This window comes from Mchenga conophoros, linkage group LG5, assembly GCF_057382185.1.
Source record: "Mchenga conophoros isolate Kocher_MC1m ecotype Shallow Benthic linkage group LG5, M_conophoros_male_GT1.1, whole genome shotgun sequence".
NCBI classification, from domain to species: Eukaryota; Metazoa; Chordata; class Actinopteri; order Cichliformes; family Cichlidae; genus Mchenga; species Mchenga conophoros.
Genome location: NC_140530.1, coordinates 14,353,918 through 14,372,961, shown reverse-complemented (window position 1 = coordinate 14,372,961; position 19,044 = coordinate 14,353,918). Strand labels below are relative to the sequence as shown.

The window sequence follows — 19,044 nt, the reverse complement described above, 5'->3', positions numbered from 1 at the left end:
AAGCAGAGGTGATTCTTGGGCTTCCTTTCCTGGGGCGGGCCTCATGTGAGCCAGGTTCATCGTAGCGCTTGATGGTTTTTCCAAATATTTTTTCAAGACAGAGAACCAGTTTAACAATCACTTCCATGAAGTTAAGCACGTCATGGAAAAAGTCACATCGAAAGGAGCCAGTTGAGGTGGCTTGGACATCTGACAAGGATGCCTCCTGGGTGAGGTGTTCTGGGTATGTCCCACTGGGAGGAGGCCCCGGGGCAGACCAAGGACACACTGCAGAGATTATATCTCTCGGCTGGCCTGGGAACGCCTTGGTGCTCCCCCAGACAAGCTGGAGGAGGTGGCTGGGGAGAGGGAGGTCTGGGCTTCTCTGCTTAGGCTGCTGCCCCCGTGAACTGGCCCCCTGGATAAGCAGAAGAAGATGGATGGATGGGAAAAGTCAGTTTTCTGAGTAATACACAAAAAAATACCTTCATAGCAATACTGAGCCTGTTGACTATGAACCGAGACTTTACTCTATGCGTGCTTGTCATATAGCAATTACGGTAAAAAAAGATAATGCATGGTTTTTATTAAGTTTTTCACCTGATGAAATTTTGTGAAGTTTTTCTGGTTGTTATTATGCTTTTTGACCACTAGATGCCTGTGCAGTCCACTGATTCTGCAGCTTGCCAGCTCAGAGGAGCAGATTACTGAGGCGTGGTGTGACATTTGCAGTAGTTTTACTTGCACTCATCTCTGGAAGAATGTGATCACATCTTGTAGTTTTTTCTTCAGCTAGCTGTTGAAAGTGCCATGTCACATTACCGCAAGTGTGTCACTTAGAGCTTCACACATTTGCTGGCCTGACGTGTTAGTTTTCCTCACAAGGCAGAAGTAAGAAACCATTGTGCTAGCATGGGTTATTTATTTGCAGGTTCTTCCTCTCCCATTTCTGTTCCTCAAACACACACATACACACATAGCTACTGCAGTCCTGTGGCAGCGTGCTCATTATTTTCCTTCCTCTTTGTTTTCCTTCTCCTCGGCTCTTCATCCTCTGCCCTTTATGTCCCATTCTTTTTACATTAATTAATTTCCGGGAACATTCAGTTAGTTTTCTGGGATTTGCTGAGACCAAGCCATCTCTTTGTGTGTCTGCACTTATTTTAGGCTCCACAGGAATGGCTGTTATATAATCACATGGTTCCTCTATTGTCTCCCACTCTATTTATGGTGATAGAACATTTAAAGTGATGACTGTTGACACAGCCTGAATACAGTTTGCACATTTGATCTCCGCATTGTTTCCAATATCGGTTACAGCCATATTGACAAAGAGACTAAACATAAGTGTGCAGTTAGTGTATTTGTAGTAGGAAAGTCAGAATTTCAGCTGATGTGTCAGCTTAGAATAAACATCACAGTAGCGGGAGAGGCCAGATTGTTATTCTGTCTGTTACTAGTGACTTTCTGTTTTCTAGAAAATGCCTGTTGGCTACCTCGTGCTGGGCTTGAAATCTGAGCTCTTTTGAGTTGTGTTTGGATTCTGGTGGTGCTTCAGACTCCTTGGCTGAAGCTTTCTGGTCTGTGGCTGTGGCAGCCGTTAAGTATGGGGTGGTCTTTTATCTGGAGACACACACACACATTCACACACACAGCTGCCTCATGCTGATGTTTATTGATGCCGTTTTTAGATAAGTAAAGCACTGGTCCACAAACCTCGATGGTTTGTAAATGGCAAACAAAAGATATTAGTACTCAGTTCAATGTTATTTTCTGGCTTTTTAAAAATAAAAAAAAAGATCTCAACGTATAGTTCTCATTTTATATGTATATTTTTTAGTAGGGGAGGTCATAGGCACCTTTACTTATATAACATGCTTATCCCTGTCTCGCATGCATCTTCAGAGACCCCTCACCACCGATAGAAGGAGCTATTTATAAGGTTTATAAGGTCTAAATATGCAGACTTCCTCTTCTGCACTGAAACACACCTTTGTTTCTATCACGCAAACGTGACGTAAATATCGATCAGTGATCAGGATTACCACTCGTGTAACTTGTGGGCAGATGCTAATCTATTCTCCTAGTAAAACCCAACCCAAGGTAGGACTTTGCTGCTACTCTGTGACTTTAAAAAAAAAAAAGTAAAAATGTTGTCTTTCACAAACAAACATTTCACAGGCAAAAAAAATAAAATAAACAGATACCAACTCAAAGATAAAAGCACAAGTAGTTCTTCATGCTTGTGAGATGATGTCTTTAGTATGCAGGAACAGTTTTTGTCCTCACTCCAGGCACAATCTTTACCAGAATCAGACTGTAAATAAGCGGGTAGAAAACTCCACCCTTTCTGGTCAAATGTGGAAACTTTGAGCCTGACTGAAGCACGTCTGTGTATTTGCTCCTCGATGGGAACTTGGGAGGAGTTTAGCAGCTCAGCAGACGGACCAAGCCTTGAAGTTTCTGGCACCTTAATACAACAAGACTACAGAAATAGGATGTATTATTGTGCTGTCTGTCTGGGTGAACACAAGAAGCTTTTGCTGTTGCAGCAGGTGGTTGAAGGAGTGCAGAAAATCTACAGCAAAAACTGCTGTATAGCTCTTATTAGCCAGTTATACATGGATTTGCCACTGCCCCCTGTTCTGTATGTGTATTGTGAGTGTTTTTCTTCTTTACTGACATCATTTGCGTGAGATTGTCTCTTCATGTGATATATTAATTTACAGACATTGTCAGTAGCTTAAAATCTGCAAATTAAGCAACTATGGAGCTCTGTCAGCTTTGTTTTTATAAATTCACACAACTGAGGGGATATTTCTAGACTTCTCTTGTATCTAGAACCACCTAGATCAACTTAAACTATTCTCCAGATGATCTGTTGCTGTGTTTGTCTTGTGTAAAAGTAAATAAAGGACTGATATAGTTGGCAGGATGATAGATTTTCTCAACTTTTAAGAAGTTCCCCTTTTATTGCATGTAATAAAAAAAAGCACATTTGAAATCATTGTCCTAGAAGCAAGCCACTTTTGGGTTCTCTGTAACACACACACACACACACACACACACACACACACACACACACACACACGTGTAAATATTGCTGTATTTAGAGGGCCATTTTATTGCTCTGTTGAGAGATTTAAGACCCAATTTTCTCCTTCTAAGTTGCTACAGTGGGGTGTTTTGTTCTTTTTACCACCCGTTCCTGACTGCGTTGAAGACTTTGGTTTCCTGCCAGTTCAGTGGTCTGAACTGCTACCTCAGACAAATTGAATCCAGCCAGGTATATCTCTTGGGGCTTTCCAACAGAAATGCAGAACTGGTTCCCCTGGTCATGCATGTCTGGCTGCCACTGGATGGGAGAAACAGTTAACTGTTAAACAGTCTACAAAGGAGTGGGGGTGGGTGGGCTTTAAGATCCAGCCCCACATTCCTAACCTCTCTCTGGACTATAAAATGTGGAGCCCCAAACAGCTCTGCTCCTCCTCTACCTCCACTCCCTAGGCCTTCTCCTCCTCCTCCTCCTCCCTCGGTGTGTGTTTTGTGACTCCCTCCTTCTGCTTCAGAGTGGAAGAGCGGCCTGACAGGGACATACCATTCTTCAACCGTGGGGGAAGTCATGTAGAAGCCTAAAGAGAAGCTGCATTCATTCTTTGAGTTGACAGCTCACTGCCTTCCCCCACTGCATTTTCTGTCAGTGAGCTGTTCCGAGGTGGAGGGGAGAGTTTGTAGGGGGTTGAGAGGAGAAGAGAGTGAGCACAGCATTTGATAAACCAGCTGATCAGAGCTGAGGTATTCAGCCACAGAGACAGAGGGAGAGAGAGCGACAGAGACGAGAGCGTGACTGGAAATAAGAATAAGAAGGGCAGAGAACGCAGCTCAAGTCTTTGTAATTTTGAGATTAGTGATATACAAGTTGGGTAGTGTAAAAATGTGTAGTTCCCTTCATGGGAAACTGAGAAGTGTGAGAAGTGGGAACCTCTACAGAAAGATGTGAGAGCTGTTGGTTGGGTGGAAACCTGAGGAAGAATCAGAAAAGGATCAGTCAAGTGCTGGAAACCAATCCACAGCTATCGGTGAGAGAGGGTCAGAGGACCCTGCTGGAATAAAGAGTGATGTCTTGGCTCTCACCCGTGTCATGGGCTAAATGGACATGGACGGCAGTGCGCGGGGGAGAGGGAGAGGAGGATGAAGACGGGCAGGAGGCCAGCGAGGAGAGGGAGCAACGTGGAGAGAGAGTAGACGAAGACGAGGAGGAGAGATCTCAAGGCTGCAGGCAAGTGTTGCGCTGGAGCCCCCGTGACTACTGATAGGGTGGCTCACACAGTTTTATTTACCTGCTCGTCGGCCTGTCAGGTTGAAGAATCTCTGCTGTTTTAAGGGTTTGATGAAATAGGCCGAGGAAAGGGAGGAGGAGAAAAAATATTGGTGTCATTTTTTATATTTCGCGTGCTGCGTTGTCCTGCAGGGCGGACACATTTGTGGTGTGGCTGTGCTTTCGATTGTCACCACGTTTGAGTGTTTTTCTTAGACTCACTGGCACGTTGTCAGATCTGTACAAGAACGCACACACTCACACTGCACAGGCAGGTAGCTCAACGAGGTAATCATTGCTCAGATCACACAAACACGACAGGCTCCCAAGTTATCAGGTCCTCGTGTACCTGCTTTGACACTATGGATACTTACTATTGCTCCAAGTAAGCTCACAACTGTTTCCACTCTTGCACACTCAACTAGACACAATATCCTGTCATCGGGTATCAAGTAATCAAATGACAAAATCCATGTTTACTATCCTGTAAAATTAGATTCAACCAGAGCAACAGCAATTCTTACTGCTAGATCTAATCGAATGATGCAATGTTATAAAATCACACATCATTTTATTCTGTTTTAATGTTCATATTCTGATTTAATACATCATTTACAGCTTGGATGTTACAGTTTCATACTTCATACCCCATGATTCTAGCAATGTAACAGGAAATAGTGGGCTGGCTTACTTGCACTTCCTCTTCCTCTATGTATCTTTCACTTTATCTGTATTTCACTCCTTCACCAGTTCAGACAATACTGAGTCTTTCCAAGGCATAATGCAACAGCAGAGGATAATAGCTGGGACAGTGGCACATTTAAGTTGCAATAAAATGTGATTTTTATATTTGATTTTTGTTACTCAGAATCCTCTAGATGTCAAACTTAATTTACATCATGCGTCACTTGTGAAATGGCTCTTCCTTTCAGTGTAGGTTTAAATATGCATTGTCACTTGCAGATATCTTTATATAAGAAAAACATGTACATTTTCAATATTTCATCTCAGCTCATTAAGAAATGCTGCTGTAGTAAATGAAAAGACGTCTGTCAGCACAATTCTTTGACCTTAAATTATAAGCAATGAATGCTTAAAATTTTAGAAAGAAATTCTGGTTGCTTGTTGCCCTGACTGTCCTGTAATTGTGAAAAGGAACAAAGAAAATGAATTTTTCTCTTATTTAATTGTTTATCAATTACTTAATTACTTTGCTGTGTTATGATTTTCCATGGAGCAGTTTTTTATAAGTAAAATTAATTTTAACAATTTGTTTGCCCTCCTTTACATCTCCCAAAGACCGACAATGCGCAGTTTTTGTTGGGCCAGTTCTGGTCCCAGGCCTAATGTTTAACACCCCTGCTCTAAATCAATATAGAAATCATTTCCGGTTATTCTGTAGTACTATTAACCCCCAGGTGGTGATGCTACCACCAGGGGGTTGCAAGATGTTGTATTTTCACCTCTTCATGCTTCTAAAAAGTATTTATTTATGTAGCACAAGAGGCGAATTCCACCCTTGGTCTGACCTGGGACTATCTGTACATTATGATACCATGAATCAATATAGTGCATCTGTTTTTTTTTTGTTTTGTTTTGTTTGGTTTTCATTTTTATTTGTCTTTCATTTTTATTTTTGGCAGCAGGAGTTTTTCTGTCTCGTGCTCTCTGTTTTTGTAATATGATCACTTCTGTGCTCCTTTCTAATGTTTTGAATGTTTTAATCTTTCTCTCTCTCATATGTATCTCTCGCTGACTACCACAGCTCTGACTCAGAGGGTCATTTTGGCACTCCTGAGGCAGCGACTCCTGTCCGCGCCCCGCCGACCATCCCAGGAGAGCTGGAGAACAACAACTCTGATGCAGACAAAACAGGTGAGGCCAACAGCAGACAGACAGAAATGCGATGATGAGAAGCTGTCCACTGTAACATCTTAACAGCAGTAGCTCTACAATATTCAACATATGAGAAGAAATGCGTGTTCGAGTGCACAACACAAAGCAGTAGCTTCAAGGTTGCCATGGAAACAAGGGTAGATGCTTCACTAAATGCTCAGGTGTCACATTTGTGTTTATCTTCATAGTCAACAAGAGGGACATGTGTTTAGAGTGTGTCAACAAAATAATGTTTTTTTAATGCTAAAATGAACGTTTGTGTGATTGAGTAATGACTTACGATGTGGGGTACAGACAAGCAGTCAAATGCAGAATGCACTTCATTAAACATAATTAAGGTTAATACCTGAAGGTGGCCAAATATGCTCTGCATGCTTGGTATGTAAGTTGGTTTGCAGATGAGGAACGATTTTGGGTGTGATGAAGCCTTGACTTTGTCCTTTGAATCACCAAAAGGAGGAGCCTGTAGCAGAGTGTGGGAAAGGCCTTTGCTCTGGAATTCAACAGGTTCAACAAAAGCTTCATCTAAAGCCCCGCCCTGCTTTGTAGTAGTCACTGACAGAGGTCAGTATGAAGGGAGCACAAACCAAGCCATGGGCCCAAAGCATGATAGCTTTGGGCCCATGTTGATTTTTAGTAGTTGATTTTTAGTAGTCCTCATATTTGTGTGGCTGTTGTGGTTTTAGTAGGATTAAGTCCATCCTGTAAAACAGCTCCAACAACATTTTATAAAAGAGTAAGTTGCAAAGGTCAGAAAGTGTGGAGAGAGGAGGGAGTTTCCATTCAAACTGCAAACATCTCTCCCTACAGCTGTTTCTAAGTTTGATCTCGGGCAGGGAGGAGCTGAAGCATCTCTGGAAACATCGTTGAAAGTAAACATGCTAATGCCAGTGTTTGCCTGTGTCCATCCAAAGTCTCCATTACTACATCAGCATCTGCGTGATGACAGTTTATAACTATTTTATGGGTGTGCAACTCACTTTAGATGACGGACCATATAAGCCCAATTTGATCTCAGCGGGGTTAAACGAATCACTACTATATTATAACCTATTAAACTGTTTTCTGTTGACAATGTAACTGAGATGCAATCTCAGGGAAATTTTCTCCACACTGACTCAGTGGGCTTTATTTACAAGTGTACAGATCACAGTCGATCTACAAGAACCGAAAACCATCACGTGTAGAGAATTTTGGATCTGCATAACAACAGTTTTTAATACTACTGTAGCTTAATATATTACTTTAATCTTTAGGATTCAAACAGCGTCTATAGATCAATAAAAGTAGGATTAATTAGGGTTATGTATTAAGTATTAATGAGGACCTTTTGGTAGTGTGGTTTTGCCCTTCTCTCTTATCTGCAGAGTTAAAGGTGTGGTCACAGTTAGAGATGTGACTGACATCTGCCTGGGGTCACTACAAGTACAGATCACTGCCTATACTATTTAAGGCACATATGACATTTTATCAGATAGATAATTTTCATGTTATTGGTGAAACAGGCAGTGCAGCTTAGTGAGATCTACCTGACATGACAAGCGCCACCAACAGAGTTTATATTTGTACTAAAGGAGTCAAAAGTGACACTTTGGCGACATCCGACTGGAACTGGGTAGAAGTATCGGCAGGCTTTGCTTGTTTCCTGGCAACATAATGTTACATGAACACGGCGAGTATGACAGGCGTGCTGAAATATGCTGTGGTCTCAAAATCTTCCCTTGAGCTAATGATTGCGCCACAGCAGCCACCATCACTACTGTCTAAAACACACACAACATGATAAACCACTCCACCTTTTTAATTTTATTTTCATATGCATGAGTTTGTACAAATGTCATGGCCCTCATAGTAACATATTACCATGGCAACAGCAGCAATTGGAACAGTTGGCTGGTGACTAACCTGCTTTCAGAGAGCCAATCAGATATCACTGACATCTGAGCTGGCGTGTTATTAAAGAGAACAGCACTGGCAGCAGGAGTGTGTATTAATTTTTAAGACTTGTTTTGGTTTTATGATTAATTCTGGTGTTTTGGGTCTCATTTCTTCCACAGAGTTGGAGCAGGAGGAGAACCTGATAGTGACTGCTCCTGTCAGGGATCAGGACACTCTGCTCAGCCACAACATGGGTCAGGATGAGCCTGCAGTCCCCATGGGTGGCCCGCTCGAAATAAACATTCAGACCCTAGAAGAAGAACAAACAGTGAAATTTCCAGCAGATTTGGGCTCTTTGCCTGCTGCTGATTTATCCACACAGAAGGAAGTGGCTCCATCCTCTGAGTCATCCCAAGTCCCAGCTACTCTTCTAGCAGCTGATCCAGTCCCAGATCTGGCTTCAGCTCTGGGTCCTGCTCTTTCCTCAGAACCAGATTCAATCCTGAGCAGTGAACCTGAAATCCTCTCAGCTCCAGAGCCCCTTGAGGAGAAACCTCCTGCTCAACCAGAGGCACAATACAATGGCCTGTCCAACGAGGCAGAGCCTACTCAAAAGAGTAAAACGAGGAAATCCAGACCTCCGTCTCTGAAAATGAAGTCCTCGCTGAATAACGCTGCTAACACAAACGAGGAAGAAGAGCTTCCTGTCCCTAAGGTCACATATAACTTTGACCTTTTGGATGAGAGCTTTAACCCATTCACCAGCGGCGGATCAAAAATCCAAAACTCTCCCCCACCGTGTGAACCGGGCTCTTTCCCCAGACTCGAGCCACTCGGAGAGGCCAGCTCAGCAGCACAAGCACACTCGGAAACAACAAATCCATCATCTGAGGTTAAACCCATGATGATGGAGTTTGGCCTGGATGAAGGACCAGCCAGCAGACCTCCTCCAAAGAACCTAGGAGGGAAAAAGACAATCAGTAAACTTGCTACAAAGAAGCAGAAGCCCAAAGGATCCGAGGCTTCCTGCAAACCTGAACCAGAACCCACAGTGTTAGAAACACTTTCACAGCCAGCACCAGAACCAGTCCCCCAGTCTATACCAGAGCCAGTTTCAGAGCCTGATCTGGAAGTTTCTCTTCCAGTTTCAGACTCTTCTACACCTTTGAACTTGGACGATGTTCCTATTCTTAAGACAGGATCATATAACTTTGATCCCAGTCAGTCAGATGACCCAAACTTCAATCCATTTGGTAGCAATAGCAAGGTGAATAACTCTCCAGTGCTTCCTAGAAGCTCCTACAGCTTTGACCCGGACAATATTGATGTTTCTGTGGACCCTTTTAAACCTTCAAAATCTCTGAGCAACGAGGACACGTCCAGTACCTCGTCTCTGCCGGAGAAAAAAGTAAAAGAAGGAGAGAAACAAAAGGCAAGGCAACCTCAGGTGGAGAAGAAAGTGAGGCAGATTCCCAAGAAAAACAAAGAGAGAACAATCAAGTAAGTCTCAAAAACATGAAAACCTTCTTTCTTGCCCCATGAGCTCGAAGCTCTGAGGTCATAACATTATCACCGATACACTGGATATTCACACAGTTCTCAAACGTGTTATATTCAGACTCTCAAAGTGCTGTTACAGCTGTAGCCATTGGACCAGTTTCAGCTTTTCCATGTCTGTTGGCATCTTGTGTTTATTGCCAAACTTTATCTGCTGATTATTAAAAATGCTGAGCCAAGCACCTCCAGTCGCTCACTTGCTCTCCTTTGTCTCTTGTTCTTTGTTCCCTTATCAAAATCCCTCCTTCACTTGCTTAATCCCTTTCATCCTTCATCTTTCCTCCCCCTCGTCTGTCGTGCAACCCGCAAACTTTTCTGCTTTTGTCCTATTCTATTGGCCTCAGGACATCTGAACAAGTCAAGTTTCTCTGTTTTCTGTTGTAAGTACTGATGCACGTTTCTCTCACGCATGCTTGCTTCGCATTTTACTCTCATCGTGGTATGCGCTGCAACAGGACCGGCTTACAAAGAAGCATGTGAGGGCAATATATGTCTTCCTCACTTTCATTTCACATGTTAGAGATGTATGTTACATCTTGTGAGCTCTCCAGATGTTTAGCAGCACCACTATGATTCTACATGTGTGTATGTGCATCACTGGTCTTTCTTTGATATCTGGCTAAACACCAAAGCAGAGAAATGCTCACAGCTCAATGGTTGTGGAAACAGTGTGTGCTAATTAAAGTGTCACAGCACGTTTAGTCTATAGATTGTAACTTCTTGCATTATTTTTTTGTGCTTGTTTTGTAGGAATTCCTGTAAAGTAGAGAAATACGATGAAAGCCAGTCCTTGGTCCTTGACGTGTGTAATCAGGTAATATAAGTGTTTGTGAGGATGTGTGTATGTGTGTGCGACTGCTTCACCTTACTGCAGTGACACCGCAATGTTCATTATTCAGCAGCTCTGTCCACCATCACCTGTGAACACACACACACACACACACACACACACACACACACACACACACACACACACACACACAGTGAGAGCGAGAGACAGAGAGGGAGTCACAGAAGCATCAGCAGTGTCTCCAGCTCTGCAGTACTGTCTTGGCGTGCTGACAAAATTGTGACTTATCACTCTGCAGTCAACATATTAGTCTCCTGCTTCCACCTGTCCTCAGCAGCAACACCTTCATCATCCTCAGGAGAAATCCTGAAGATATGGCGTCACTACAGAATACTTAACTTACTTTAACAATATTGTGAAGATCTTCATTGTTATCTCACTGGAACTGCTTGCTGCTGACCTAAAATATACCGTGTAAAAAATGCCCATGTAACGGGCTAGGATCTGTTCCTTTGTACAAGGAGGAATGGGTGGAGAAGTGCCAGAGTCCTGTGAAAATCACCTCCATCAGGCCACTCATGATGATGTTTCTGACCAAACGATCAGTAATGTGGCATGGCTTCAGGCCCCTAAGAGCAGTCAGGGTACTGTTAACTGGCTAACGCGTGGAGGTCTCTGTTAACCCCCACGTTGGCCCTCTATATCTCTCCTCATGTAAGAGCCCTTCTCAGTCTTAAGTGCCTCCACACACTTAAGACTGTGCTAGGGGACACAGCAAACCTTCCTTCTGGACTACCCGTGGCACCCGAATAAGCTACAGGTATTGTTTCATGGTACTGGTAGTGAGAAGGACAAAAAGCAAAATAACTAAAATAAAATACAAATACATGGTATTAAAAACTAAACTAAAACTAAACATTTTCAAACAATAAAAGCTAAATGGAAATAAGCAAATCAACTCTGGAAACTAAAGTGAAACTTCAGCAAATTAAAAGCAAAAAGTCGAAGAGAAAATTTACAAAATCTAATGAGAAAATGGAAAACTACAACAATTCTGACCTATGACTCATTAAAGCATAAAAATGCACCTTATCTGGTAGATGAACCAGTGTTGTGTCTATGCATACAGAAAACTTTGTTACTAGCAGTCTTTCACAAAAAAATTTGATTTGTTCTCATTTCTATAACTGAATCTACAAAAAATGCCAAAGATACCACAGTTCAATGAGCATGATAATATACTGATTAAATAACATTTTGGCACCAACACAGTGTGTCCCAACAATCAATTACCCCCAAACTTGGCATATTTCATCATGGTGTGCAGCTTATCCTTAAAAGAATGAAAGAAACTGGACAAATGAAGAAAAAAAGAAAAGGTAGCTGCCCTAAAAAACTATCTACAGCAGATGAACGTTCTTAAAAAAACAGCAAGACTCCAGCAAAGACCTGAATCGAGAACCGAGAGATGCATCTGACGCTTCAGTTGATCGACCTACAGTTCACTGAATCCTCGTTAGAAATGGACTCAGCACAAGGGTGGCTGCCAAGAAGCTGGGAAACAGGGAGAAAGGCTGAGGCATGGCAAGTTGCACAAGAACCAAACTGAAAGGGCCAAAAGGTCTGATTGAGTGATGAATCCAAATGTGACAAATTTTTGGTCTGAATAGTTATCAATCATTATGCTGGAGGCATAGTCAGGACTTTTGCACAGTACTAGTGCCTAAAGTGATATTTTGTGCCCACGCATTCACCAACAGTGCCTTTAGGCTGTGTGTGTGTGTGTGTGTGTGTGTGTGTGTGTGTGTGTGTGTGTGTGTGTGTGTGTGTGTGTGTGTGTGTGTGTTGGGAAGGGGGGGGGGGGGGGCTTCAGAATCTCATAAATAGAATAAATTCCACTGTGATGCAGGATATATGTACAGATACCTCGCTCTCCCATGTCCAGGATGAGGATGAAGTGGTGGTACAGACCCCAGAAATCACTCAGCGAGTTCATCATGCCACTGATGAGGAGAAACTGGCCTCCACTTGTATGATGGGACAGACAACAGACAGCCAGCAGGAGAGAGAGGAGCCAGAATGCAATAAAGCACCTGCAAAAAAGCAGCTAAGCAGTGATCCAGTGATAATGGATGGTAAGCTCTACAGTGACATTTGTACAGACATGGCCTATTTCTGTTTAGAAGTATGAGTATTTAAGTATTTAAGACGGTAATATAGAGTGAACGGAGGCTTTGCTTGGATAGAACTTGGCTAAAAGTTAAGGTAACGTCTGAGGACAATGTTTTTAAGTCAAAAAGCACAATATCTTAGATTTTCTTTTAAATCAGCCTCAGTGGAAAGGATGCTTACACAGCAAGTTCTATTAATAAAACTGATAAGACGATGTGAACGAGGAAGGTGATGCGGTTACATAATTTTCTCAACAACTACTGCGTCACGCTTAAGGGAGGGGAAGAAAAATGTACCAGGCATGCTCAGCAGTATTCTGTCCTGGATAAAAGAAATGTATAAATACTACACTGGGCAGTATTTATACTGCTCCCCACAGTTGTGCATAAGGACCAGCCATGCAGTCTTTTCAATAAAAAAAACAAAAACAAAAAGCACAGAACTAGACAAATAGTAAGTATGAACTCTTTACTTCATGTGCATTTGATTGTTTTTGAAAACTGTGATATGGATAGTTACAGTAGTTTTTCTTATTGAGTTACGTGTTTGATCTTGTCAAAGGTTCTGAGACAAAGGTTGCAGACCAGCTGGAGGAGAAGGACAGCTTCAGCCTGAAAGATGATATAGTAAGTGGACTATAGGAACAATAGCAAGGGGGTATAAATATTTTAGCATGACAGGATTGTTTTTCATTGTCAGCTGTTCTTCGGGTTAGCAATAACAGGTCCAACTATGCTCTCATTCATAGCTATTTCTGCTCAATGAATCACAATATTTGTCTAAGATAACATCACTTGCACCTTATGGCCAAACCAGATTTTGTAATATTTATTGTAGTGTAGCTACTTGCCTCAAAACAGCCTCAAACAATATGTTTCCTTCCACAGAGTGCGATGTCCACAACAACAAAACTGACCTGCAATGAGGGCCCTGACACAGCAGCCCTGTCCCAGGACAGCGTGCCTCTGAGCGAGATGGACAAAGCTGCAGTGCTAACCCTGATCAGAGAAGAGGTAAAAGGGCCGGTTGTTATTATGCTCAACTGTTTATTTTTGATCATAGCTGGGTTTTTAATTTTATGTCTCTCCTGTCTAAACAGATCATCGTTAAAGAGATTGAGGTCAATGAATGGAAGAGAAAATATGAAGAAAGTCGAGCAGAGGTTATGGAAATGAGGTACGAGGCATTTGTTTGTCTGAGTGCTCCTGTCTATGTTATATTAAACACAATTGAACATGTGAAAACAAAGATGACAGTAACTGCTTTGGGTTTTTATTCTGACAGGAAAATAGTTGCAGAATATGAGAAAACAGTCGCACAGATGATTGGTAAGTTGCTGCCACCTAGTGGCGATTTTGCTCTCCATGAATTTGTTATTATCCACTACGTTACTGCTCCAACAACTGTGTGACTTCTTCAAACAAACCCCCAAATCAGATGTACATTTTGTTTCTCTGATCTATGTGGATATTTATACAAAAAGGAAACCATCATGTATCCATTACACGTCGTTTTTGCGCAACCGCCATCAGACTATTCAATTCATAATGTACATCATAACAGATGCATGGATGCAATGCAACAGCTGAGCACACTTCAGCCGTGCATTTTATTTTGTATATGTTTTTTTACTTCTTTTTTTTTTTAACATTCTATGCATATAATCTACACGTGTAATACCAACCTACTGTGTAATAGACAGTCTAATAGGCTGCAGTCTTTTTAATTTGTTTTTAACAGCCTATAGGTAATATGTAAGGCTGTATTACAGTTACAGTGTGGTGGAACAGAACAGCACAGTCAGTGGCTTCAGTCTTTTTTTGGGGGGGGGGTTGCCTTATTGGTCAACGGCTATAAAAAATAAAGTGTCAGGTTTCACTTTAGACCTGTGCTGCTATCAGCTCGACCTTTTACTTCCACCTGCTGTCTGACATTTTTCACCAGCATGACCTGTTGTTGACTTTCAAGCCAAGTACATTACACTGTATACCCATATAAATAGCCTGTTGTTTTCTATGTTTCTGTTGTTGTTGCACTGACCTTAAACTGAGGACCACCACTAACCAGAAAAGCTAGGAGTCCCACTCTAGCCTGGGATTAATCTTGTATTTATTTGTTACTTTGGAAAAAACACAGCATTGTCATAAAACATTATTTCTACACTGTCTATTCTGGATTTTTAATGTGCACTCATGTGTTATCGCATTACACTGTTTTGTCTCACAGCTGTTGTGTGTTTTTGGCCCTTATTTTATACTCTGGCTCATTTATTTACAGAGGATGAGCAGCAGCAGAAGACCCTGTCATGTAGTAAGTCAGTGAGACAGCTGACCTTAGAGAGAGATCAGGCCCTGGCTGACCTCAACTCAGTGGAGCGCTCCTTTGCTGACCTCTTTAGGCGGTATGAGAACATGAAGGGAGTCTTGGAGGGCTTTAAGAAGGTCAGTAGAGTCTCAGTATGAATCACATGAGAAGCTGTGTGGGCCACCTTCGCATAACTTGACTAGACCTGTTTTACATGTGTCTCTCCAGAATGAGGAGGTGCTAAAGAAGTGTGCTCAAGACTACCTGATGCGGATCAAGCAAGAGGAGCAGCGATATCAAACCCTCAAAATCCACGCTGAGGAGAAACTCGACAAGTAAGTCTGCAATTTAGGCTTCCAAGATTTCATTTCTATTCAAATACTGACTCCTGAAATTCCATTTACATTTCAAAGCTAGGCGTCATTTCTCATTCTGACATTGTCTGACATCGTTTCTTCTGTAACAGGGCCAGTGAGGACATAGCCCAGGTACGTGCCAAGGCAAACGGTGAGAGTGTGGCCCTAAACGCAAGCCTGAGAAAGGAGCAGATGAAGGTGGAGTCACTTGAAAGAGCTGTCCTTCAGAAGGTAGGATAAGAGCAAATTTAATTAAAATGATCTGACTGTGTTTAACTGTGTTAGTGATGGAAAATTGTGCTGAAAAACCTAGGTAATTAAGACTGAAAGCTCTACTGGGTCTTGTCTGTGTGCTGAACACACTTTTCATTTTCTTCTGCAAAAAGATGTCAAACAAGACGAGTTTAAGCACCAGTGTCTGACTGTTGAATGAACTGCTGTTTGCAGTCATTTTTTCTGGAAGTTTTTAGTCACTGCTTCACGCAAATCCTGATGTTTCCTGTCACTTCTTTTTTATTTGGGTTAATCTTCAAGATAGTGAAAGGGATGATTTCCTGTTTTCCTTATTTTACTTCTATAAATAGAACACAGTCCAGCAGAATAGTGATTTTAAATGCACTTAATTTACAATGATCTGAACTGCCCACTAGAGGGCAATGTTCTGTTTACTTAAAGCAAAATCGTCAAAAGAAGGACAAGCTGCAGAGTCCCACTAACTCCATAAATTCTGAATGGCTTATATGTTTAAGTTTTAGCACATTTTTCTGTCTTTTACAGAATCAAGAGATTGAAGAGCTCACCAAGATCTGTGATGAACTGATCGCCAAACTGGGAACAGAATAGGACGCCTTTCATCAAACTATGTGGCTCTTAATTGCTTCCTCTTCAGCTCCAGATTTTTCTCACAACAACATCTGCTTTAAATCTTTTACATGATCATAGATCAGGCACATTGCAACTTTCATTGCTTGTTTGTTTAAATATACAGTATATTACTGAAGGACAGTATGGTTGCACTTGCTCATTTTCTCCTTTCAGACTGAAATACGATGAGAGTACAACTATTGTTGTGTTAGTCATGTCAGGACCATTGAAGAAGCACACAATTATAACAGGATGTAATGTTGTTGTTTGTTTTTTTTAATAAGTCACTCAATGGTTTGTAAACCTTTGCTTCAGGATTTACAGTAAAGTATCATTTTACGTTTCTGGGATTTACCCATTTTCAAGGGTTGTCTCATCACGTCTCGTCTCATAAGGATTTTCCACCCCCATTTTACACTGCATGTGTGCAGGAGCTAAGGGAAAAGATGACGCTGGCAGGGATGCATGCACATTTTCTTTACACCAGAGCACATTTATACTGCAATTAACTGCGTTAATAATACAATCCATGTGCTGAGTGCCTAAATGGATCATTTTGTATAGTTTTCAGGTCATTTATCTCAGATTAAGTAAGTTGCCTTTCAGTTTGTATTTCTTATTTCACAGGTTTACACAGTGTGTCCTTCAGTTATACGTGGGTTTACATTAAGCTGTTTTTGAATCTTGGGGATTGTTAAATATAAAGAGCACTTCAAAAGAATCAAATATTAAATCCAAGTTTTTAATCACTTTGATGATACTTTGACTTTAATATTGTAAAACCTGCTTTTATTATGCTCTAGTACAAAACCATGTGGCATGTTTCATTTTCGACTGCTCTGCGTTTGAGTGTGGAAAAGTTACCAGTTGCCATAAAAATTATTTGGGGTTGTGTCCATATTTTATTTATGAGCCAAAACATTGCTTGTGCCTTTTGAGAGAAAACAAAAGAAAGACAAACAGGTTTATTTTTTTTCTTTGTGCAGTTGTTTCCAAGCTGTTTGCAAAGAGTACTGTAGTCAGTGTATTTCTTGTATGATTGAACTGCAGTCAGTTGCAGTGGATTTGCAGTTTCAGTGCTATCACCTTCAGCAATAGATCAGCGAGGCCTGTCGGGTTCATTGTACATCTTTTGCTGTATCAATATTTTCTGGTCTGATTTCACTTGAATAAGCACACGAGTGCATTTTTGGTCCGAAGTGTATAAAAGACACATTTTGTACAGTAGCCTTCATTACATCAGCACAATCAATTGCCAAATGTCACAGCAAAATGAAGTGGGTTTCAGTGTGACCTCATGTCCCGTCGTGGTGGTGTTAACATTAGTTGGAAGGTGCTTTTAAAATTCACAGTTATAGTACATTTTATACTTTATAAAAAGAGTATTCATAATTGTGTTGCTAATGTTTGTAAAACGAAAGAATTACGTATACTCAGATTGTATGTCAACTGTTATATTTTGTGCATTCCTTAATAAATGGTTAAGATTTAATAATATGCCACTCTCCTTCTTGGTCACAATCATTTAAGCTCGTTTAAATCATCAGCTTCCGTTGTAGCAATAAATAAATGAAAACAGAGGCAAGCTAAATAGGAGTCATTGCCTACTTGCATGGCCAGTCTGTCGCAGGGCCAACACACAGGGACAGGCAACCATTTGCACTCATATTCACTCGCACATTCACAGCTAGTTGCAATTTGGATTATCCAAATAACCTATCCCAAGCTGCATGTCTTTGCACGGTGGGAGGAAGCCGGAGGACCTGGAGGGAACCCATGCAAACACCGTGAGAACATGCACACAGAAAGACCCCGGCCTGATGGTGGAATTGAACGCAGGACCTTCTTGCTGTGCGGCCACAGTGCTAAATACCATGCCACCGTGCTGCCTTAATTTCAACAACAAATTGATTTAGATGTGTAGACTACAAAAAAAACTTCAGTCACCTATGTGAAATGTGATTTACATCCCCATGTTATGTTGCAGCTTGAATGAAAATACAGCCTGCTTCCTGTTCCTCTGGGCTCGAGTGGGGCTGTCAATCATTTACATGTAACGGAATCTGTGGAAAGCAGGTCATTGTTACCCAATAATCACTAATTTTGCTTGTTTGGCTTTGTCTTCATTAAATCCCAGTTTCCCTCTTACATATATCCTTTTCTGATTCAACTTGAGCTGTTAGGAACATTAGGACTTTGCCAAATGTTGCTACGGATGCCATCAGATTCACTGTAGAAACACATTATTTCTCCTAGTGAAGCAGTTATGAGGTTACTGGTTTTGTGGGATCAATTAGGATCGAGTGTCACACTAGTTAATTTCTAAATTAGGCTCATTTCTATCTGGAGTCTGGGTTTTTAGATAGCAGAAAGAAGAAGAGAGAATTTGTGCAAGTTTTTTTGATCAACATACTATAATTTTTAGTATCTGACATCTGGTGATGACTGATATGAAGACTTGCTTTTTATTCTGAATTACACTTCTTGCATAGGCCAACAGTACATACATACCTTATCAAGCTGGCCTGTTCCAAGCCTGGCACTTCAGTCTTTTTTACTACACATTCTTTCCACATGATGGTGTCCTTAACACCAGTGTGCTGGGATACCCTCACGGTTAAGGCACATACCAAATAACCAAAATGTTCCAGGTGTGAAAGAGCTTGCTTGACATGTCATTTTCCTCTATCTTAAGTCAACCAGCCTCTATTTCCACACTGTCCTGTCTAATCAAGGTATAAAAAAAAATTTGGAAAGCCCAGTAGAAGCAGAAACTCAGCACCACCCCCTTTATTCTAATTGACCAGCCATTTCACTTTCTCGCAGTCAAGATCATTATTAAGTGGACAACACCAGATGTGTTCAACGGCGAAAAATAGGAGGAAATCATCATCATTATCAGTTATATGTCCCTTTATTGACAGTTTTCT

The 19,044-nt window shown here is 41.4% G+C and overlaps 1 protein-coding gene across 8 annotated transcripts in view; it reads left to right on the top strand.

Moving 5' to 3' along the window:
• tacc1 (transforming, acidic coiled-coil containing protein 1) overlaps window positions 1-17,609 on the top strand; it is a 33,123-nt gene extending 15,514 nt beyond the window's left edge. For 4 of the 8 annotated variants that reach the window (XM_085273497.1, XM_085273498.1, XM_085273496.1 and 1 more), the window contains exons 2-14: window positions 6,063-6,172; window positions 8,251-9,571; window positions 9,973-10,008; window positions 10,379-10,442; window positions 12,328-12,553; window positions 13,152-13,216; window positions 13,478-13,603; window positions 13,690-13,766; window positions 13,875-13,918; window positions 14,868-15,031; window positions 15,123-15,229; window positions 15,361-15,481; window positions 16,028-17,609. In XM_085273497.1, coding sequence (XP_085129623.1) covers window positions 8,322-9,571; window positions 9,973-10,008; window positions 10,379-10,442; window positions 12,328-12,553; window positions 13,152-13,216; window positions 13,478-13,603; window positions 13,690-13,766; window positions 13,875-13,918; window positions 14,868-15,031; window positions 15,123-15,229; window positions 15,361-15,481; window positions 16,028-16,093 — 2,346 coding nt within the window. In that variant the 5' untranslated portion in view covers window positions 6,063-6,172; window positions 8,251-8,321 and the 3' untranslated portion in view covers window positions 16,094-17,609. Of the gene's footprint in view, window positions 1-3,488; window positions 4,259-6,062; window positions 6,173-8,250; window positions 9,572-9,972; window positions 10,009-10,378; window positions 10,443-12,327; window positions 12,554-13,151; window positions 13,217-13,477; window positions 13,604-13,689; window positions 13,767-13,874; window positions 13,919-14,867; window positions 15,032-15,122; window positions 15,230-15,360; window positions 15,482-16,027 lie in introns of those variants that run through there. The other 4 variants (XM_085273492.1, XM_085273490.1, XM_085273491.1 and 1 more) reach the window with 4 other exon arrangements.
• The last annotated feature ends 1,435 nt before the right edge of the window (window positions 17,610-19,044 follow it).